General features: G+C 38.5%; 1 protein-coding gene across 3 annotated transcripts in view; it reads left to right on the forward strand.

Moving 5' to 3' along the window:
- The window catches only part of LOC126470526 (serine/arginine repetitive matrix protein 2), a 293,467-nt gene that overhangs the window by 45,700 nt on the left and 223,215 nt on the right, over positions 1-24,552 (forward strand). For 2 of the 3 annotated variants that reach the window (XR_007586229.1, XM_050098445.1), the window contains exons 5-7: positions 9,327-9,485; positions 11,521-11,670; positions 23,092-23,229. Coding sequence is in view for 1 of the 3 variants with exons in the window: in XM_050098445.1 (XP_049954402.1) it covers positions 9,327-9,485; positions 11,521-11,670; positions 23,092-23,229 (447 nt within the window). In the remaining 2 variants the exon portion in view is untranslated. The remainder of the gene's footprint in view (positions 1-9,326; positions 9,486-11,520; positions 11,671-23,091; positions 23,230-24,552) is intronic. The other variant, XR_007586230.1, reaches the window with a different exon arrangement.

Here is a 24,552-nt window from a genome sequence, read left to right on the forward strand (position 1 = left end):
AAGTGACCACCATCGCCTTTCCAGAGCTCCTACTTCTCTGAAATGTTCATGGGTGGTTCCTTACCTGGAAATCATCATAATGCAGACTGCCTCTTCCTTTCAGAGTCATAATGGCACACTCATGTTTTGTCACCAGTGATGATAATATACCTGTCTTTGGACCACTGTTTGTCAAATTTTTCAAGAATAAGATGACTCCAATCCATTCTTGTGTTGTTTTGGGCATTCTCTCAAAGAATGTGGCATCCAACATGCATATCTCTTGTTGGGGTTGAAGGATCATGAACAATGATCCACACTACAATTGATCCAATATTTAGAGTCCCTTTAATGTCATAAAATGTGAGGTGAGGTTACTCTTCAATCATTTTCCCCACAAAATTAATGTTTTCTTGGGTCATTTGCCATTGCTGGGTGACTGGGGTAAGGTTCATATTTGATAGACTCGCAATCCCTTGAAAATTCACAAAACTAATTTCTAACAGTGACCAAAGAAGGGACAGGTACACCAAAAATATATTCCGGAGAAAAGTGTCATTCTTCTTCATTTAACTTCATTTTGTAGTCGTCATCAGTATGCTTGCGACAGAATGCCTACCTAATATGTTCCAAAATGCTGTGCATAAAAACAAGATTTCCCATTGTTAATACATTGTGTTCTGTTGATGGTGAAAAGGTACAGGGTCAAAGTATGAATATTACATACTTCCTCCTGCTTAGGTAAATGGAGCAAATCAGTTGCTTCTTTTTGCATTTGATATAGTCTGTGTTGGACTTGATGGGAGGCACCATTAGTTTGTTGGCAGTTCTTGAAAAATTTCAAAGAAAATAGCTTTTTACTATATTTTTGCTGTCACCAGTGGACCAGAACTCAGCCAAGGATTCCAAGACAGCTACATACAGCAAATGGCTGAAATTTTTGTGACATATTCCTGAGATCCTGAACAGACTTGAAAATATTCTTGATATCTTTATCCGTTTCCATTGTACAAAGGCTCAGAGTTACCCTACTTTTACACTTAAAATCTGGTACAAGTAGAAATCTGAATAATAAGTAACCACAGCAAATTGCTCAGATTTTAGTGATGTGTTCTCTAGGTATTTATCTAGAAAAGCCATCTCCCCGTTCGCAAAAATCTTTATCCATAATGGAGAAAAACCCCAAAAGCTTGTGTATTGGGTGCCAAAACCCTGCCGCAGAGTCCAAGATGGCTGTGCACAACAAATGGATGTAATTTTTACGTGGTATTCCTAAGATCCCAATTTCAATTGCCTGTGAAAATTTTCTTCGTATCTTTATTGATTTCTGAGATACAGAGCTTCAAAGTTATCGTACTTACAAGGTAAAATACACATGTCAAATCTGTTGTGAGGCAAAAATTAGTATGGAGAAATATGCTGTAAAGTGTCTCTGTCATCACCTGTTAATCTCATGTTGTACTGAAGCACATGCAAAATTTTTGTGCATTAAAATTATGGTCTGAGGTGTAAAATTAGTTTTGCATTTCTTTAACTTCCTGTAAGTAAACTATCTAAATTTTACTGACCAATACATTTTTCATGTTATTTACATGCCTTGCTGTAGCAGGGGGAAAAAGGAACCAGTGGAAAAATGCTCCTATGAGAGCACAAAAAAATGTGCATATGTCTGTTTATTTAAAAGACTCTGACTGAAAAGTGGAGTACCAGCTGCCTCATTCTACCTTCCTCAGCTTATTTAAAAATTTTCCAAAAACTTTTGGCATGAGAATGTATTCAAGCTGTTTTATGCTGAGAGAGAAGAAGAAAGTGACGGGGGCAAAGTGATGGAAAAGTAATAAATGCTGGAAGATACTAGACAGTGCTTATGTTACAGAAAGAGCAAAGTAGACAATGGTATGGTGAGAGAGAGACAGGGAATCAGTGCCAAGGAACAAAAGGAACATAGTTGACAGTGACAGAACAGTGCTAAGAAAAGAGCGAAGGAGACAGTGCCAGGAGGGAGGAGTAAAGAGAAAGAGAAATTGAAAGTGGAAGTGGGTGAGAGCCAGTGATAATGAGAGACAGAGTATATGTCAGTGACAACAAGGAAGAGAGAGATAGTGATAGTGAGAAGAGGGGGCAGGAGTAGGAAGAAAGGAATGAGATATTAGCAATAAGAACAGCTTTTTGGTGATATACAGGGAGACAGTGACAGTGGGAGAAGACAGTTGTTGTAGGATAGAATGAAGGGGACTGCGGCTGTGGCGCAGGAGACTGTGACAGAAAGACACAAAGACGTAACGACAATGAGTTGGGCTGAATAAATCGGTGAGAAAGGGCAACTGGGAATGGATGGGTATGAGCAACTTACAATGGTGGACTAGTGTGTGTGTGAGTTGGAACTTGTGGAAAAAGTGTGAATCTGTTCCCAAAGTTTTTAAAGGTGCTGAGGAAGGTAGAATGAGGCAGCTGGTAGCCCACTTCTCAGTCAGATTCTTTTAAATACACAGGAACATATTCACATTTTTTGGTCTCTATAGGAGCATTTTTCTGCTGGTATATCATTGCATGAAAATCACAGCACACCAGATTCATTTTGTACTGTGTCTGACTCAGCACTGGCTGCATCTCCCTCATCGTTTGCAGTGTGGTTTAAAATCCATTGATAGGGGAATTGCCGTGAGCATGCGCATAGATATATAATAATAATAAAATAATAATAATAATAATAATAATAATAATAATGCTGTTTCCAACTGAAATAGTCCCATTTTCAGCAGGATTTCGGTTTAAGAGTTGGTAAAAACTTTTGGCACAGCACTCGTATAAGCAATAACCTTTCAGTTCTTCATAGATCAGAAAAGGGGAGCTGTATGAACATTATAGTGGAGATAGATCAACACACTTAAAAGAAAAAAAAGAAAGTAAGTTTGAGAACTTTGACAAAGATGACCCTGAATTCTATATTGAACAAAAACTGGCTTCACCAAAGATAATAAAGTGCAGTCACTGACATAAAAATAGATTGATAATATGAGAGTTACACAATGGTATCACAAATATAATAAAGCAAATCGTCATATATCATAAATAACATTAATGACCTTGTAAATGTAAGTAAATAGTGTCCAACAATAAATAACTATATATATATAATATATATACTTCATTTTATACATGTGCTGCTTGAAAATGAGCCCTGCTCGAAACTAGTTGTGGAAAATAAAATTACACAGAAAAGAGTAAATTGCAGCACTTGTGAAATACATGTATAAAAATGCATTGTAACCCAGATAGTCCTGAATTATATGTTTTTCAAAATTGATTTATGTCTTATCTACATTCATACACAAGGTTGTAAGGAAGAAAGTAAAAACAATTTTGAGTATTTATTTTTATTTAGTGTTTCCAAAAACGGGTGTCCTTCCAGAAGGATGCCAGGACAATAAGGAACATGTTTTTAAAGTATATGACATTGCACAATTAACTTGTTTTGATTTTTATACTATCAAATAAACACAAATAAATTTGAATTATGGGCTAAAACAGCTAATAAATACAAAAAAACAAAGAAAATAACCTATACACATATTTTATGCACTAGTACGATAAGACAAAAAGCAACAAACATGAAGTGAAGTGGTTCGTCACATTTTACATACATAGTAGTAGTTTTTTTTGTGGCAACTTCGACATTTCAGTGCTTCCTCTTTTTTGTTATCTTGTCCGTTGGTAATTCAGCAACATAATGTTGTCTTCCATCAAATGTAGAATCTAGTTTTGCCCTCTTACTAGGATGTCCCCTGCTGGTAGTGACTCTTTTGTTACTTTCAAGAATTGCAGTGACAGTTTCATGAGGAAATGTCAGATGATCTATGGGTTCTTCGTTGTGCTTGTAACGATCCCAGGCATTTTGCTCTGCAATGTGTATAAAATGTGCAATGATAGGGAAATACCACTTTTTCCCTCTTATAGAGCATCTATACATGGATACATTTTGGTTACCTCGATCTATGCCTCCCATATGAGTATTGTAGGAGTGTAATAAGTTAGGTTGAGGCACGGTAATCCTTTTCTTTTGTTCCCTAGAATATCATGCTACAGAGCATAGTGGTTGCACTCTGTCAAAATTGGTGGCTACAGTAACAACATTGTTGTCATTCCAACGTACAATGGAAATCCCAGATGCTGAGTCAGAACAAACTTCATATGATCATCTGTTTTCTTTTATCATTTTATCTACAGATGATAGAGTACAATTCTTAACTCTGTTTCCTCTTATTGTTCCTGTTGCTTTCACGCCCCTGTCTTTTAGGTCATGTAGTAGTTCAACGCTGGTAAAGAGGTTATCAAAGTATATTCGATATGGAACATGTGGAAGTAACTGGTCAACATAAGTCATTACCACACCGTACCCAATACCTTTCGTTTCATAATCCTTACTACACGTGCCAGGTCCTTGGTAGGTTCGAGCCAAATAATATATCCACCAATTCTGCCTCCACACCAAAATTTGAATCCGCATCGGATTGGTTTCCCATTTATGAATTGTTTGCACCCGTGACTTCCGAAGTATGAGACCATCGATTCATCGACAGAATGATGCTGCACGTGAGGTGCAAATTGTTTGAATCTATCATTCAGCATACACAGTAATGGGCGGATTTTCCCAAAACGGTCTGAATTATCTAAATTGTCATTGTTGCATACATGCAAATTGGAAAAGATAGAGTCAAATCGATCTCTGGACATGGCATTTGTTATGAGGTCGTTGTGACCATCTTTATCTGATTGCCAGTGCACCTTTCTGCGTGACACTGTTACATATCCACTTAGCAGAAGTATTGCAATAAACACCAACATCTCATCTTCTGAACAATCACCTAGTCTGTTTCTCTTGGCTGCGTACTGATTTGTGTAAGTGACTATCATTTGAAGCACTTTGTTATCAAAAAACTGTTGGAAATATTCAAGCAGTCTTCGCCTTTTCTTCATTGCAACTGTGAACATTAGAGGCCATACATATGTTGGATTAACTATTACACCACTTTTACAGTTATATTGCTTGAGATTTAGAACTTTATTCTTCGATAGCCTTGCTGGTTTGTTTGTGGTTGTTGTTGTTATTGTTGCTGTTTTTGTACTGCTGGAGGGTCCTGGAACAACATCAGAGGTAAAGGATTGTTTCCTTGTTGCATTCACAGCATTAAAATTGGTAGAAATGGCCAAATCACGAAGTGCAGTAGCATTGAGCTGACTTGCTGGTAATTTTTCTGCACTTGGATTTTCTTCAGCACCCGAATCTTCATCTGTTATGTCATCAGTTGAATTTAGAGGAGGGTGTAATGTTACATCCACACCAATATTAGGTATTTCCTCATCTTTTGATTCTAACATGTCCAAAAGTTCCATCAGTGTACATCGTTTTCTGTGAATACAAAATGACAACATATTACCCTGATGTCCTTCTGGAAGGACAGTTGAAAACATTATTGAATTACAACTGACGAAAACTTTCAATCGTAATATAAACCCATAAATAATATAGGTTAATTCTTTAATATATTATATGACAAGTTTCAGAATTATTGACACAATATGAAAGAAAATATGCATACCCATCGATGACAAGGTCAGTCAGTTCGTACATGGTAAAATCGGCCCTATTTTCAAGACACAGTTTCTCACTCACTATGAACGACAGCGTCAAACTGACTGCCGCAGCATGCAACTGACTCTGCCTACGTCATATAACAATGCGTCACAGTCCGTTGCAACAATGCATTATTCGCAAAAATAAATAATTTCGACAGAGTGATGTTGTCCTTCCAGAAGGACGACAGGATTATCTGGGTTAATTTATTGAAGCTGCATAATAGTGTGTACAAAATAAATAAATAAATAATATTCCCTACCATTCTCTGGTGCAACATTGCCTCTGAATGTACCCTTAGATAATATGGACAGTGATTGATGATGATCACTTGTGGTTCTCCACACCATAACAAAATTACCATGATAAATTTGATGATACCAAATATGAACTATGTTGTATTAATACCTACAGCATCATTTTATGGCATCACTGGATTTCAGTGTGATGTTTCAACTCTTTGCCTTTACAAATGTCTGCTTGTGTCTGTGTATGTGCGGATGGATATGTGTGTGTGCGCGAGTGTATACCTGTCCTTTTTTCCCCCTAAGGTAAGTCTTTCCGCTCCCGGGATTGGAATGACTCCTTACCCTCTCCCTTAAAACCTACATCCTTTCGTCTTTCCCTCTCCTTCCCTCTTTCCTGATGAAGCAACCGTTTGTTGCGAAAGCTTGAATTTTGTGTGTGTATCGACCTGCCAGCGCTTTTGTTTGGTGAGTCTCATCATCTTGGATAGTGGCTTACCGAGATTGTGGATTATCATACAGAGAAATCACTAGTCGTGTTGGACGAAACCAAACAACTGTAATGCGGATATGTGACCGTTGGATGCAGGAGGGTACGACGGACCGACGTGGTCGATCGCATTCACCTCGGTGCACCACTGCACGTGCTGATAAGCAAATTGTGCGCATGGCAGTGACGGATCACTCAGTGACATCCCGAACCATAGCACAGCACATTGCGTCTGTAACGCATCATCCAGTGTCTGCGCGTACCATTCGACGCCGTTTACAGCAGAGTGGTCTGTCCGCAAGACGTCCATTGCTTCGTCTACCATTGACGCAGAACCACAGACGTCTCCGTCGCCAATGGTGTGATGACAGACGGATGTGGACGGCAGAATGGAATGACGTTGTCTTTACTGACGAGGCACTCTTCTGTCTGCAGCACCACAATGGTCGGATTCGAGTGTGGAGACACCGTGGAGAGAGGATGCTGGACAGCTGCATTATGCACTGCCACACTGATCTTGCACCGGGTATTATGGTATGGGGCGGTATTGGATATCACTCTCGCACGCCTCTAGTACGCATTGCCGGTACTTTAAATAGCCGGCGCTACATATCCGAGGTGCTGGAGCCAGTTGTCCTTCCTTACCTTCAGGGCTCGGCCACAGCCATATTTCAACAGGATAATGTGCGACCACACGTGGCACGCATTGTCCAAAGGTTCTTCGTCAATAACCAGATTGAATTGCTTCCCTGGCCGGCTCACTCTCCGGATATTTCGCTGATAGAAAACATGTGGTCCATGGTTGCTCAACGAGTGACCCAGATTACATCCCCAGCTGCCACACCAGATGATCTTTGGCAACGTGTGGAAGCTGCTTGGGCTGCTGTACCCCAGGAACACATCCAACGTCTCTTTGACTCAATGCCGAGACGTGTGGCAGCGGTGATCTCCAACAATGGCGGCTACTCTGGCTACTGATTCTGGCAGGAACCACATGTCACAGACGTCTGTAAACGTAATCATTTGATACTTGGTCAACATGTTATCTATCAAATAAATTTTGTTGTGCTACCTCTTGTCTTTCTTGGTGTTGCATTTACGGTGGCCAGCAGTGTGTGTGTGTGTGTGTGTGTGTGTGTGTGTGTGTGTGTGTGTGTGTGTGTGTGTCTATATATACTTACCAAATGAAAGTGCTGGCAGGTCAACAGACACACAAACATACACACAAAATTCAAGCTTACGCAACAAGCTGTTGCCTCATCAGGAAAGAAGGAAGGAGAGGGAAAGACGAAAGGATGTGGATTTTAAGGGAGAGGATAAGCAGTCATTCCAATCCCGGGAGCGGAAAGACTTACCTTAGGTGGAAAAAAGGACGGGTATACACTCGTGCACACACACACATATCCATCCACACATATACAGACACAAGCAGACATATTTAAAGACAAAGGTGGTCCTACTCCAAATCCCATGCCACTTTCCTTGATGTTGACCTCTACCTGTCCAATGGCCAGCTTCACACGTCCGTCCACATCAAACCCACCAACAAGCAACAGTACCTCCATTACGACAGCTGCCACCCATTCCACATCAAACGGTCCCTTCCCTACAGCCTAGGTCTTCGTGGCAAACGAATCTGCTCCAGTCCGGAATCCCTGAACCATTACACCAACAACCTGACAACAGCTTTCGCATCCCGCAACTACCCTCCCGACCTGATACAGAAGCAAATAACCAGAGCCACTTCCTCATCCTCTCAAACCCAGAATCCCCCACAGAAGAACCACAAAAGTGCCCCACTTGTGACAGGATACTTTCCGGGACTGGATCAGATTCTGAATGTGGCTCTCCAGCAGGGATACGACTTCCTCAAATCCTGCCCTGAAATGAGATCCATCCTTCATGAAATCCTCCCCACTCCACCAAGAGTGTCTTTCCGCCGTCCACCTAACCTTCGTAACCTCTTAGTTCATCCCTATGAAATCCCCAAACCACCTTCCCTACCCTCTGGCTCCTACCCTTGTAACCGCCCCTGGTGTAAAACCTGTCCCATGCACCCTCCCACCACCACCTACTCCAGTCCTGTAACCCGGAAGGTGTACACGATCAAAGGCAGGGCCACGTGTGAAAGCACCCATGTGATCTACCAACTGACCTGCCTACACTGTGACGCATTCTATGTGGGAATGACCAGCAACAAACTGTCCATTCGCATGAATGGACACAGGCAGACAGTGTTTGTTGGTAATGAGGATCACCCTGTGGCTAAACATGCCTTGGTGCACGGCCAGCACATCTTGGCACAGTGTTACACCGTCCGGGTTACCTGGATACTTCCCACAAACACCAACCTATCCGAACTCCGGAGATGGGAACTTGCTCTTCAATATATCCTCTCTTCCCGTTATCCACCAGGCCTCAATCTCCGCTAATTTCAAGTTGCCGCCACTCATACCTCACCTGTCATTCAACAACATCTTTGCCCCTGCACTTCCGCCTCGACTGACATCTCTGCCCAAACTCTTTGTCTTTAAATATGTCTGCTTGTGTCTGTATATGTGTGGATGGATATGTGTGTGTGTGCGCGAGTGTATACCCGTCCTTTTTTCCCCCTAAGGTAAGTCTTTCCGCTCCCGGGATTGGAATGACTCCTTACCCTCTCCCTTAAAACCCACATCCTCCCAAGGTATTTGAAGTTCGGATAGGTTGGTGTTAGTGGGAAGTATCCAGGTAACCCGGACGGTGTAACACTGTGCCAAGATGTGCTGGCCGTGCACCAAGGCATGTTTAGCCACAGGGTGTTTTTATGTTTAATTAACCAGTTGGAGATCTGATGAAATATAGCTTGATAACATTACAAGTTGTTTAAGATAGCCTTCGAGCTGCAGGTATCGATGACAGTTACTGTTAATATACTACACTTTTTTAATTATATTGAATAATTCATGAACTTATGTGAAGTGTTAATCTTTTTCAGAATTACATTTATGGAGGCTCTTCTGACAGTGGAAGTGAAAGTGATGATACTCAAGCAAACTGCCCTATCTGCTTTGTCTCCCTACTAAATCGAGAAGTAGCCACACCGGATTCATGTCAGCACTACTTCTGCTGCCCATGCCTTAAACAGTGGTCAAAGGTAAGTGCATTTCATCTTATTCTGTAAGCTATTAAAGTAATACAAACAAATATGTGCTAATTAACACTTTGTGTGATTGTTGTCGTATGAAAGAGAGGTGCTATATTTCTTTTGTAGGAACTATGGAAAATCATTACAGATGTTTACTTCTCAGCACCTTTTAAGTCATGTAAAAAGTTGTTGCTGAAACACTTTCATACTAACTTCTGTCATTGATTCTGCTATCGAACTAAGAAATTGTTTTTGCAAGAGTATGGTAATTTGTGGATTATACTGCAACAGTTGAAGTTCACAACATAGATCTTCTGTAACTGTCATGCTCAAATTGTTATTATTTGTATTTAGTGAGAATCTGTCTGAAATAAAAATTTCTTACAACACAATACATAAATAATACAGGGTCGGGCAATAAAAGTGGCCCAGAGAACAGAGTTCCAAGATACAAACACAGCAGAGGAAAAGAAATGCTACTAACTTTACTGTAGCAGGCATTGAAAGTGACCGCCATTCACCTCTTGGGACTGTTGGTCCCTGGTCAGCAAGTTGCTGAAGGCAGATCAAAGCTGGACTGCTGGAATTGCTGAAAAGTCTCATCGAAAATGTGCTGCTGTTCATGAAGACTATGAGGGTTACTGTAGTGCACCTTAGACATGAGGGCTACCCACACAAAATAATCACACACTGACAAATCGGGTGACCAGGGTGGTCAGGCTGACCTCTGCTAACAACTCTCTCAGGTGTGAAGATCGTGTAAATATGCTCCAAGGTTCAGCCAGCTGTATGGGCAATGGCTCCATCATATACACATACATTCACCTCCACTCATCAGGGCCACCTGTATTTGCCCCCACCTTGTACATTAATTACTGGTTTACACTCAAAATATCAACTGTCAAACCTGTGAGTATTTATTTTCTTTAAATGCCAATACTTTGTAGGGCAAACAAGGCTTTCGTGCTCTTTATATGTTAGTTAAAACTTACAGTAACAACTCTTACCACAAAATGGTTATTTTGTGATACGTTTATAAGTTCCAGCAGACATTTTTCATGACATTACACTAAATAAAATGGGGCATTTTATGTTTGTGGCATTATGTGCTGAGCTGTTAAACACCTGTTAGAATAACAAGCTGGTAAAGAAAAAACCAATATGTACATTTCTCTGCGGAAGACATTAATTTTCCAAGCAGCCTACGAGAGGCTGCTTTCTTCTTTTAATACATGAACAACAGTCTACTTGCAGAATGACAAGATATTGGCCTCATCACATCACTTAATTGTGACTAATGATGCTCTCAACTGTATTCGAGAATGTAGAAGTCCTGTAAACCATACATGGCAATCATTTTGAGCCAAGATAAGCAATATTCTTATAACATGATATCTCACCAAACCACACACTGTTAACTCTATTCATGTTCCAGTGTTCTCATTGGTAGCTCAGTGGTGCATTTAGAATGTGTGTTGGTTAGTTTCTATTTGTTATTGTCTTGTAACACTGTCTCGTGATCTCGCCACTCACAAGACATTCGACCCAAACCTTCCTTCCTTCCTGTCCTGTAACAGGTTGGGAATATATTTACAGAATATTTGAAAGTAATTATGGAACCTAAAAGAGAAATTTACTCTAGGAAATCACTTAAAAATTATAATGTGAACATAGATTTTTGATGGATACATAATTAATAGAAATATTTGTTGACACTTTCCTAGAAGGCACTTGCATTGGGAGAAATTAACTGCAGCCTCTGTATTTGAACTGTATCATAACCAAGATAAATAAAAATTCCATATATTTATGTGTAAAAAACTGTTTTTGTCACCTCAGTGTAATTTGTTTCATTTAGTGTGATACATTTCTCTTCATAATGTTTAAAAACTTTAATTTATACACAAATGCATGTCATGTCTCTTTAGACTTTTTTTTAACCTGTCCTGGTGGATCTTCTCGTACCCTATCCCATTTCTTCCCACCACATTCTTCCATTGGTTAAAAGTGTAAAACACTACTCATGCTAATACCTTTTTTGCAGACTGTAACAACATGTCCAGTTGATCGACGCAAATTTAAGTTAATTCTTGTCAGGAATAATATAGGAGGACAAGTTATTCGTGTAGATCCAGTGGATCCAGTTTCTGTACAGTCATTTAGTGACAATGATGATGATCCCACATTTTGTCAGGTATGCATGAAATTTTAATGTTGTTTTTTAATATATATAATTTTTTTCCCCCAAGTCAAGTAACCACACGTTCTCCACGGTAGATGCATTCTATTATCTTTTATTTTGTTTCTTATTGTTAATATTGTCTTTGTAGCACGTAATGTAGTTTAACATACCTTATTGTAGCTGTGGTAAATAGAGTAGGCTCTTCTTGCCAGGTTTGCGTGTTATATGTGTTCTGTTTTATATGTGATAATGAACATTGAACAATTCTTGGGGTAATGATTTGTAGGTAATGTATGCTATGCATCTCTTTGGCAAATAATGTAAATAATCTTTTGATACCACATATTCTACACTAAAGTGAAAATGATCTTTCAGTCTTCCTGAAGCATTAGCTTCCAATTGCGTAAATAAATTTTTGGTTCACAATAACAACAAATGGAGATTATCCAATCTTAGTGTTTAAAAAACACAATTCTCCCAAAGAAACGAGTAAAAAGTCCCCTTTGATTTCATCTAAAAATAATGACCTCTATAAAACTTGTAATAAAATCTGAAGAGTTACATGTATTTTTGTGAAATATGTTCCGAATTTTCCATTTCATATTAAATCTGTTTACTTTTCTGACCAATAATAACTAGCTTTCTGCATGTTAAATTTGGATTGGGAGAGGGGGGGGGGGGAGGAGGAGGTGAAGGGAACCCAGGGAGTATATATTGCACAGTGCCTGTGCTGAGATTCTTCAGTGATAAAACATTGATTAATGTGTAATTATAAAAATTAAATGATTGCATAAATGTTGCCCAAAATTTTTTAGATGTAGTTCTTTTCTGCAACAAACAGATTTTATTTCTTTTGCAGTAGGATTCCTTCCTTGTGGTCTTTGCGGACAGATGTAGTCACAGGAGCTAAAAAAGTTAAATATCTTACTTTAGTTATGGTAATGTTATTTTTCCCCAGTCAGGTCTGTGGTTTCATTGTTTCTTGTATTCAGTAATATTTTATCAGTGATACTGAAAAACTCTTTCTTCTGTGTTATAACAGTCCTCCTTTCATCCAATTAACAATTAATCACGAGGTCAAAATAATCAGTGCCATTCATGTATTTATTGTATTCCAAAATGCCATTTTTCTAATGCTTTTGTGGGATATTGGAATCATGATGTTTTCTGTTTGATGTCACATATTAGTATAAATGCTTTCCTGGATAACATGTTTTAGTTTTTTAATCTCTCTTTTTCCCTCTTAACTTTTTACGCATTGGTATACATAAAACACAAGGTAGTAATGTAGCTCAGAATTCTATAACATCAAGAATTTTTCTCAACTTTTGTGGTGATAACTGTTGAGGGTGGTTGTGAATGTGCCTTCAGTTTACCACAACATACACCATTTTGTATGTACAGAAATTCATGACATGCCTAATCAATAGATTGTTGAAATTAATTACCAAAGAGGAGTGTGAAGATAAATGTAACTTGATATTATCTGTTAAACAAAAACACCCAAAACAGACTGAGGTGTGTGTGTGTAAAGAGATAAACCAGTCTTTGTTAGATGAATATCTTCTGGCAAAAATGTTGTAACCCCCAAAATTCAATTTTCTTAGGAGAGAAGAGAAACAAGTAAATGAGCAAAATGTTTGTGAATGCTTATTCTGCCATTGTGAGTTTAAATGAGTTCATTAGTTACTAATGTGCAATAATTTTGACAATGTGAATCTTTAAAATCAAGATAAGAAAGATGATTGTCGGATTTCCATGCAAAAAAGTTGAAAGTCTAACAGAAGTAGCACAATTTTGCAGGTTACAACGTTTACACCACTGTTTTATAGGTTTTATTCTGCATAAAAATTATGTAACAGAAACCATAATTGCAATTTGCATAACTCATTGTTAGAGCTTCCCATTCTTTAAAATAATTCACTGAACACTAGAACTGTTGTTACAAAATAATGTTTTGGAAAGATTATGCATCACATTGTACTCCACTTTATCTTTAGGCTCTCATAAAAGGCTCGATATTTTTCAGAAATGTTTCTACGTGTCTTGCAGATTAGCTTTCTTTTCTGCAGATGCAGACAGTGGTTCTCCATACAGTCTGCATAGGCTATTCGAGCTAATTATCACAGGCAGAAATGTAATGTTGTTTGTACCCCTAGAAAGTTTTGCTAAGTTTGCGGGGTACTGAGGTTGCAAGTAGCTGTGATTCTTGCGACACTGAAGTACTGTTGGTGAGTCTAAGGATGTCTTCCTTCAAACATAATAAATTATTACGCATTTTGGATACACACTCAGATCAATGAACTCTGCTTGCTGCAAGTGTCAGACCAAAATCAAGTTGTTTGGTCTTACAGCTGCTATTACCTGGACCCATTCAGATGGCTCATACACAAGATAATGATTCTTGTTTTTCTCAATTAATGTAAAATCTTGATTGCAAGGCAAAAAGCTGTCCCCGGTGATTAGAAATTTTTGCTCCACGGATTTGAAGTATTTGGAGGTCAGCAGATATTGATCCAAAACAACAGTTTTTCCGTTAATGTTGTGTCCCTTACATCAATGTGACCACAATACTAAAGTTCTTTCTTCACCCAATTTTAGTACTGAAAATTTAGGAGGCAAGAGGTAACGTGTGCTAATCCCTATCAGGCTACATCTGCAACACCTTATTGTCATGAATGTTATACATTGTTTGACTGTAGGTTGGCAGTTGACATTGATAGAATACTTGCAGAATGGTTAAGGGCAGAACAGTATAGCAGCTACTGGAGGTCTATGCATATGACAACATAGGTTTTGTTTGTTTTAGTCTTCTCTGTATCATTCTGCAGCATTGAAAATGGTGCTTCAATCCAGAAATGATACAGTTTGCTCTCTTCTTCAATATTCTTTTTTTCTGTTTCATTTTCACTATTAACTAACTGAAAGAACAGTATGCCACAATACACACGTGTTTGAATGTGGTAATCCAAAGCGTAAATTGTACTCTCCCCTGAAAATATCTTTGTATGCTCTTTCACTGCATTGTGCAATAGGATTCTCTTCTTTAAAGAGTTAGTAAAAATTATTAACATTTGAATCAGAACTCTGGCAGAGTTTTTCATTCTTATGTCTCAAGCAGTGGCTTTCTTGTTCTGGTAGCTTCTCAATGTGGTTTCTTATCAAATCCATCAGGTCATCCTACAGTTTGTTAAGATGATTCTCAATGTTTGCCTCTTCTGTTTTCAGAGGGCATGCATGCCACATTTTATCTTCTTTTGGAGCATTTACAGATGTATAGCATATACCATCCACAAGACTTTTTGATATACATTAATTTGTTCTGCTTTTTTTCTCAAAAAGTACTTAAGTGTGCAGTGTATGCACAAAATGGCCTCCTGAGTCTTTCTATGTTTGATATCTGTTATTCCAGTGCATGACGAAGCTAAATGTCTTGTTTGATTACTATATTCGAAATTGTAGAATTCTTCAAACTGCATTTTGTTATCCTCCAAACTTACACTTCTACTCTGGTATTTACACTTATAGGTAGTAATTTGTAAAGATGGCGAAACATATTTATGAGGAAAGTTAATTATAATGCAGAAGATGACAAAGGCTTAGTTACACATTAAAATATAAAGTATGTAACTAATCGTATGAGTCTCCCACTAAACATTGACTTCATTTCGCTAGATTGGCCTACAACATTTTTGCACACACTTGTTGTGCAGGGATTCTTCCAGGCAGTGGTTTTTTGTTGAGAGTCACATACGATTACACTGAATTCCATTTGTATTTCTACTCACTCCTTGTCCATTTAGTATATTTAATTTTGCATTTCCATTCTCTGTTTATGTCTTTGCACATACTCTGAAGTAGCAACACATGACTTTCCTCCTCCATTGTTACAATGTTTGTGAATCCAGCTGACCTGCAGCAAAATTACAATAAAAGAAAAAAAGACGTTCGTTGTATGTATTTGTCAACATACCTTCATACATTCTTCACTTTTACAATGTACAGTGTTTGTACGTGGAAACTCAGCGTTCTAGAAAAGTGAAGGTTACAGCGTTTTTGCCGGTGGGTATTCAGTAGAGGAATAACTTTTGGCAGAAAAAAATGGTTTTATTTTATGGCCAGTTCGTTCACCGTTTTTGCCAGTTTTGGTGATGTTTAATGATTACTTATTTTACTTTTTTTTACTTTTATCCCTTTTTCTTTGTATTCCAGTGTTAGTTTTTTTTAAATGTCCGTTATTTGCACTATATTCATTAAATATTACATATCACATTTATTTGCCCTACTAAAAAGAATTAAAGTAAGTTAAATTGAATAATTAAAACAAATAACCATAAAGCCAAATAGTTTTTCAATCAAACAGTGTTTAAAGTTTTTCAGATAAAAGCATGCTCATAGTCTCAAATTTCTCTTTTTCTTTACTATAATGTCACAGTACGACATTATACAGGGAATTAGTCTACTAATTAAATTTCTACTTTGAGAGATTTTGTCAGTGACCCACCAACATGTGGAAAAATGGCATGTTGTTGTCTATTTGCACATAGAAGCTTACTGTGTTCATTGCTACAATGGCAGATTGCCAAATTGTGTTACTTGAAAATGTTTGACATTGTTAGCATCAAAAATTGCTTTTCCACTAAACTCTGGAAGAGAATTCCGAATATTGGCATTACTGGTCTTGGCATAGTACATAAAGGGCTTTTGACATTGTCACTATTGATGGGATTCATATTGCTTGTCCTAGGATTCATGCAAGAATTTAGGGCTGTGAACAGAGACTTAGGTGACTGTACAATTGTAAGAGCTGTCAATGTAGGCTGAAGGTGCAGTCCAGTTGTTTCAGTGTTCCTTCACCTCTTTACAGTTCTTTCTTATTTAATGTAGTTTGTTTCATAACCACATTAGTGAAGCTTTCTTCCGGCTTTTTAAACTTTGAATACAGTTTGAGTGAAGTTGAATATATTTTTAGTAAAGTAAGTATGTGGCCACGTTAATCAGCTCAGTGTGAGTTGAATTTATGTTGACATATGAAGGTGAATTTATGTGTGTGCTGAAAAGTAATGACTACAAATTTTTTATTCTGTCCTTTATATCGGTTGAGATATTACATGTCATCCGTATTACTCAGTTGACTTCCACGCTTCACTGGTGCAAGTTGCAACACTCTGCTGCTAGAGTGATCCAAATTGTAGCTTGTAACATGGCAGTGTGTAATGTAACCATCAATCACCCTCCTTACAGTCCCGACTTGGCCCCATCTGATTTTCATCTGTTTCCAAAACTTAAAGAACACCTTCAAGGACTTCACTTTAATAGTGGTAAAGTATTGAAAGCAGGCGTGAGGTTGTGGCTCCATCAAAACAAAGTCAGACATTCTTCAATGATGCTATCAACAAACTGGTCTCTCATTGGGAGACATGTGTTTGTCACCAAGGTGACTGTGGAAGAATTAATAAGTAGACATGAGAATAAAGATGTAGCATGTTAATAAAGTTTGTTTTATTTAAAAAGCTTTAAGAGTTTCCACATAAAATTTTGGAGGCATTACTTTTCAGCACACCCTTGCACATGTCTAATGTTTGCATTTGATAGTTGCCTTGTGTCATAACTGTGGAAGAATTGTAGTGTTTCTTAAAAGTGTGTCCCATCCTCTCACTCAGAAATTCCAAGTACAAATTTTCCTTCTTTCTGGTGGTCAGAAAGGTAGTCTTTCATATTAATTATTGCAGTGTTCAGCTTCAAAAGTTCCTTTGCAGTTGTATTTAATTTGGCTGCACATCACAGATTACTCTGCTGACTTCATGTATCTGTTCGAATAACTCAGAAAAACACAACTGGGTCAATCATCAAAATTATGTCATAAAATAGAATCAACAACTCAGCTGAACACCCAAAAGCACACATTGAGAGAACCTCAGAGGTCACATCACGTCAACCACATCACATCACTTCCGCCTATGTGGAGGAGATATGCCACAGTGTATGGAAGTTGGATAAATTCTACCAAAAGAAAGGTTGACCTCCTGGTATGTTGACCTTCCTAACAAGGTGTTGAGATAAAGATGTTGTACCTGTGTTTGCCAGTATCAAAATATCCCATCAACAGACCAGCAGCCAATAGGATCATGCACTGTGCAAGCCTAACTCAATGGAGACAAACAGAGAGAGAGAGAGTGAGAGAGAGAGAGAGAGTGAGTGGGTAGTGAGTTACGTGCAGGCTACACACTATAAATTCATGGGAATGCTTTGACAACACACAAGCAGAGTCAGTGAGCAAATAGCGCGTGAGAATGCTGTCAGGTTATGTCTTTGTCAATTGCCAATATGTCAACAGGTGCACACCGTGTCATTTCAAAGAAACAAATGCAGTGAGAGATGCAAAGAAATTTAAACTTTGGTATGCAGAGTGCATCTGCAAGAAAGAAAGAAAGACACACACACACAAACACACACTTACTTCAAACACTAGCTCCACCACCGAACCAAAGGTGACCATCAGAAGTTATTGATTGTGAATATTAATAACAGATGGGCAAGGTAGCCTTAACTCAGTCCCTCTGTTGTTTGATCAAGGAAGCAGCAGAAGTCCATGCATAGTTTAAGCAAAGCTTCCATCTCTATAAGGTCACTTGCTAGTTAAAGTCTAGTGCTTCCTTGATAACACTAACATCAATATTTGTAAGCGCATTCCAGATTCTCCATGTTGTTATTTTCCATAGGATGCCAATACTGAGTCAATGTTCAGACATAGTAGATTTGCTGGGCCACTGCATGTTTGATGCTTATGCTCAATACGTCAGCCATGGTCCTGATGCTGTGACCAGTATATGCCATGCCATAACTGCAAAAAATACAATGAACCACTGCCTTATGCAAACCAAGATATCCCATATGGATGCTAGCAGGGCACTAATCTTAGATGTTCATCAGAAAACACATTTCACATCATATTTCTGCAGAATACCACCAATCTTGTTAGAAATGCTATTTGTGTAAGGGAAAAAGGCCTTACACTTTGGTGCCACCTTGTTATTCTCGTCACTCAACTGTGCATTGTAACTCCACCTGTCTGTTCATAGAATAAAAAAAAAGTGGAGATCACCACATGTCAAAATAGATTCATTAATTTAACACCGAATCCAACCTCAGTTAACCGTAATAAGTTAGACAGAGGAACATGAGTGAAGAGAGAAACCACATCAAACGTTACTAAAATATCGGAGTCATTCAAAGGCAGTCCATCTAATCAACATAAGAAATCCACGGAGATCTCTGTGTGATGCACACACCGACCTACTAGTGGCCCTAGAGTAGCAAGGTGTTTGGCTACACAGTATGTCGGACCACCAATATTACTGGTAATAGGTCCAAGATGGCCCCCTTCCATTTGGATCTTGAGGAGGATACTCTGGGTCAGATAGTAAATACTGCATCTGTCAAACATAATTCTTAAAATCTCTGAGTATGTGTTTGTCTTCAATACTATAAAGCATATCTCCTCTACTGCAAGCTTTTTAGTTTCCATGGTTTTGGAGGAAGTAGTATGGAGCAAAAATGGAAAAAAGTCCAGTAAATATTGTCTCTAAAATTCATATTTTAAGGAATATAGACACTTGTTCTGTAGAAGATAGATTTTTCACAGTAGCAAAAATGAACACGTGCTCATAACGTTTAAGACATGCATTTAAACCCATATTTACTGCATATTTTCTTCTCGTGTTTGTCCAAACTACCACTTCTGAAAGTTGCGTACACTACAATCTTAGCAACAACAATATTAGGACATGTATTCCATCATCAGAGGTATTGCAACTATTTTCACTTATAACTTTTGATTTTGTGGTTTCTATACCAGGGCCCCATTGCTGTGATTGATACATTTACTCTTCTCCGTCATACCAGAAAGTTTGTAGCATGATATCGAAATCACCCTGTAATAGACAGAGAGAGCCTCACCAGGAAACTGCAACACCTATGACTAGTGTTTCAAAGAAATCAGTACTCAGATTGTGAAATTGACCAGGTGTTGCAGTTAAAATTGGGAAAGTCTAAGACTGAGAAAGTGTTACTTGCCTTACACTGGCACAATCTCCGGAAAGCTAAGTAGAACCCTATGGAAACGTGGCAACCATTACATTTTTATCATTTCAACAAAAGTAAAAAGCCTTCTTTGTGACATTAAAAACAATCTAAATCTCCAAAAGTCAGGTATGTATGTCATTCTATGCGAATTTGACATGTCTAACTTGTAGCAGGCTATTAGAACACTCAAGGAGAGAAACAAAGAACACTAGCAACACGCGAATCTAAAATAACCAATCAATCAGCTATAACTGAACACTTCTTCAAATATAAGTGTGAAATGGTAGTATAATGAGACCAGTATCACGGTGCACACACCAAGTTTTGAGGGCAGCATAATTGAGGAGTCTATCGAAAGATATATCTTGGAGCACCTGGGATGAAGGTTTCAATTTAAACAAGGCTTATGCTCCAGCACTCAACTTATTAAAGATGTCACTGGCCATCCCCATCCACTCAAGCTCAGGAACACTGAGTGAATGTGCGTTTCACAGAAAATCAGTGCCGCCTCTGAAAAACCAATGAGCATTGAAGAGTAAATGAGACACCAGGAGTTGAGTGCCGGCTATAAATAGTGGTGCTCCATCACTATAGTTCAGTTTGGTTGGAGTCCAGGCAACAAGTGCACATAACAGCACAAGTCGCAGCACCTAAGGAGTATGACTGGGTCAGTCGAAATATTGTGCATAAAAGGGAATCAAGAAATTGGCTACATATTCAAACGCGCACAAGTAAACAGTCATGCTGAGAAAACTTCAGAGATGCAGTATAAAGGATTATTCTCATCTAACAGCAGAAAGTCTGTCAAATGTGGTTGGTTCACACTACATGCCAACAACTTTGTCATATCGCAAGAAATTAGTGTCAAGTTTACTTAACTTTTGTCAAATGCCGGCAAACAGTTCTTTACATGGCAAACTAACTGCTATGACTGTGACTATTCACCTGACCAAGGTCGAATTTAAACATTAAATGATCATCAGTGATCAGTATTAGTCAGTTGCTGTGCTTAGAAGAAGAGGCCAGGCCCTGCAACCCAGTGATTTCAACGAGCTTCTGTATACTGCACTGCTTGACAATTGCTTGGGAACAGAGACACGTTGGACAGAAGTAATCACAGGCAATGATGGATGGTGTGAAACACAGTACATACATAATTGACACAGGTCAAAATCCCAACATAAAGGTCGGTATCAGATTCTTAGTAAGAAATATCCGCACCTTGGGTATTAATGCACATTTTGCACATATTATTCACACTGACTTGCAAACTGTTGAGATTTAGGGGGATATTATCCCACTCCTCTCTAAAGGCAGTTTTGAGTTCTTGTACGGTTCAGGGAAGGGGTGTTTGTGGGGAAATGCATGTGCCAAAAAACATACCAGGCATACCCTATAGGGTTTAGTTCCAAGGAGTAAGCAGGCAATTCCATATTTTCAACCTTTTAACTTTCAGTGTTTCCGACACCTCAGTGGTCCTGTATTGGAGGTTGGGACGTACTGTACCCCTAAACAGACGAACGTGATCCAGAATAATCTCCCTGCAATGTCACTGTGCTGTAATGATATCTCACGCAAAGATATGTGGCAGTGTTCGGCCATTGTGCGTAATGCCTGTCCACACAATAAACCTAGGCCATACCAATGACATTTATGAACATTCCGTGGTGTGTAACATATTCCTCTCTCTCCATACTAACTGGAGGCCAGAATTACTTGCCACGGTGAAGCTGGATTCATAGGAGAATGTCGCTCTGGACCACTGTCGCTGACGCTCTACACTAATGGACTCTATCTCAACGATGGCGTGGTTAAAGTGGGATGCATTTAACAGGCTATAGAACATGTGAACCTGTCTGATTTAATTGCTGTGAAATGGTTCTATTAGAGACATGTGTACTGGTAGTGGTTGCAAGGTCCGCAGCAGGTGGACTGAGATGTGTCTCCGTTTTCCCCACTAGGTCTACGTATTGATCTTCTTGTGTTATTATGGTCCGTATACGACTGCTAACATGCTTTTGTGTAGCATTGCCACCTTCAGTGGCCTTTTTTTATAGTGAGATTATACTTCCGGGTGAACTCTTTACTGTGGCCACAATAGTGACACTTTGACTGGCTTCGAGCTGCCCAGCTGCTCATTCGCGATTCTAAGCATGCAAATGATGTCTTTCAGACAGATTTCCATACGATGCAGAATGTGGCATAAATCTATTCCATAAGAACCTTCATCAAACACCATACTGCATGAACTGTCGTATGCATACAGAATGTTTATGTAAAGGATTTGCTGCAGTTAACATGTCCTGCCACAGTTAACATGTCCTGCCATCTACATTTCCTTTTATTGTCATCGGTCAGGTGTTCCGTAGTATTTGTTGGTTGATCCAAAACAATTGGCAGTTATTCCATAACAGTTGTCAAGCAGTAAGATGGGCCCACTCGAAAGTAAATTGTTTGAAAGGGTTCAGGTCACTGTGCTTCTGTATGTACAAGAGGTTAAATGTAATGAACAGGATTCATTGTTAAACAAGTAGACTATTAGAACGTCGAAACTAAGGAAATTGTATTGATACATAGCACTCTCATAACCTAACAGTTTTCAGGAAATTGAAGTCGAGTATTGATTTTGATCTGTCTGGAGGAGGGGAGGGTGGCACTTGCTAAGAAGTAAAAAAAAAACATTACAGTAAGTGCAGTTAGAACCCACCTGGACAGAAGTTGACTGAGATCCTAACGTAGTCTTTATACCACTGAGCAATCACTACCTCAGAAAGTGCTTTCCTCCAAAAGTATATCTGCAACAAATTGAAAACACAAATTCTTTGATTCCTCAAAAACTATTAGGTTGCAGACGTGTTATGTATAATAAAAATTTCCATGTTTTCTATTGTTTTAATGATTTCAGTTGTTCACTGTGCCCCAGTTATTGACCTTGTTTTTTTTCCGAAAATGGAAGTATAGTGACATTAATGGTTTCACAAGTGGTAGTTTACAGTGGTCCGTTACTAGTATGTCAAAGTTAATTGAAATCAGTTGGTTGCGGGCTCTGTTTGCTCTTTATTGAATCGACATTTTTATGCAGAAATGGTGACAGTGCAAAATTTTACAGCATTTTGTTACAAAAGTGCCATTTCATCCTGTATGAAGTAGTCAGATGTTGAATACAGTATAGAAAATTTCATTACTCTCTTAAATGGTGTACATAATGTGCATTTCTTTTTAGAGTTTATAAACAAAAATTTAAAATTTGTCTGAAATGTTTATTTTCCCAGCAGAATATAAATTATCACCACACACAAATTCTCTTAATGTAATGTCATTTCAATAAAAGATGTTTCTTTGTTGAAGGTATGCCACCAAAGAGACAGAGAGGACAGAATGTTACTTTGCGATTATTGTGATAGTGGGTTTCATCTGGAGTGCCTTAACCCACCCCTGGAGGCAGTTCCTGATGGCGATTGGTTCTGTTCTAGATGCCAGTTGCTGGTAAAAATGCTCTTGTTTCTTACATGTTGACATTGACAGTTACATTTGGCTCTTTTTGCTGTTAACTTTTAGATACCACACATGGTCGCAATCACACACTTGTGATTATGTGACATTATACAAGATACTGTGCTGCATTATTGTATTTATTTTGTTAAGGACTGTAACAGTGTACAAGCTTGGGACATCCGTGACATAATTCAGATCGTCACTTTGCCTGGATATTTATTTCCTCATACAGTGAAACCCTGCTTTTACACTTTTCAAGGGGCCTCAAAAAATAGTGCAAAATGTGGGAAAATGTAAAATTTTGGGAAATAACATTTTAAGCTGTAAAAGCTATTTATAGGATATCCTCTTGCATTTTCACACTTTATGTGTGATATATGTACATAACAGGCATCAAAAGATCTATCAGGGAGTTGTTTATTATCTAATAAAAACCACTGATGTAAGTGGAACTGATAACTGTCTGGAAAGTAAGAACATTTGACTCAGTTTCATACGTCATAATCGATGTCTTTGAAAGCTGTCATTCATTAATTAAATAATGAAATACTGCACTAGTTACCTTCTTTTTTTTTCGGAAGGCCGCGTTCTGAGAATTTTTTCTCATTGTCAAGTGCAAATAATGTAGATAAGTATTTTGTGCTGTGTTTGCGTGTGTTGCTCTGCATCTCCCCTGTAGTCGTCTTTTTGCGGTTATCAGGTATTGTGGCTCTTCAGTTATGTAGACACACACACACACACACACACACACACACACACACACACACACACACAATGTATCACTCACATTATTTAAAAAAAAAAAAAAGTGAATACGGCACTTGACAACAAGAATAAGTTCTCAAAACACATTTTGCTCAGCATGAAAATATTAGACAACTGGTGCTGTGTTTATTCTAAAAGTGTAAAAACATTTGAGCAGTGCAAAAGTGAATTACAGTGTCAACTAGCGCTACAAGTGCCCAAACGCCGAAACACGCTAAATATGATTTGACAAAGGTGTCACGATGATCACAACAATTACGAAAATGCATTTGCGCAGTAGAGACAGTTTGGCAACGGTTGTGATCGGCCATAATACTTTTATTCAAACGAACCTAGTTACTTCTATCAGCCACAATGCCAAATAGAGCTTGGGCAGCAGCAGGAGGTACGGCATGAATTGTTTCAATTGTTACACGTTTACCGGTTCAAAACAGCTGAGTGTGGCGCTCTGGTGTAAAGAAACTTAATTACGTAATATTTATAAACACTACTGGATGGCCAACATCATGCCAGCATTATTTTTTTCTCCATGAACGCTTTTTCGGTAAT

The sequence above is a fragment of the Schistocerca serialis genome, chromosome 3, assembly GCF_023864345.2.
Source record: "Schistocerca serialis cubense isolate TAMUIC-IGC-003099 chromosome 3, iqSchSeri2.2, whole genome shotgun sequence".
Classification (NCBI taxonomy): Eukaryota; Metazoa; Arthropoda; class Insecta; order Orthoptera; family Acrididae; genus Schistocerca; species Schistocerca serialis.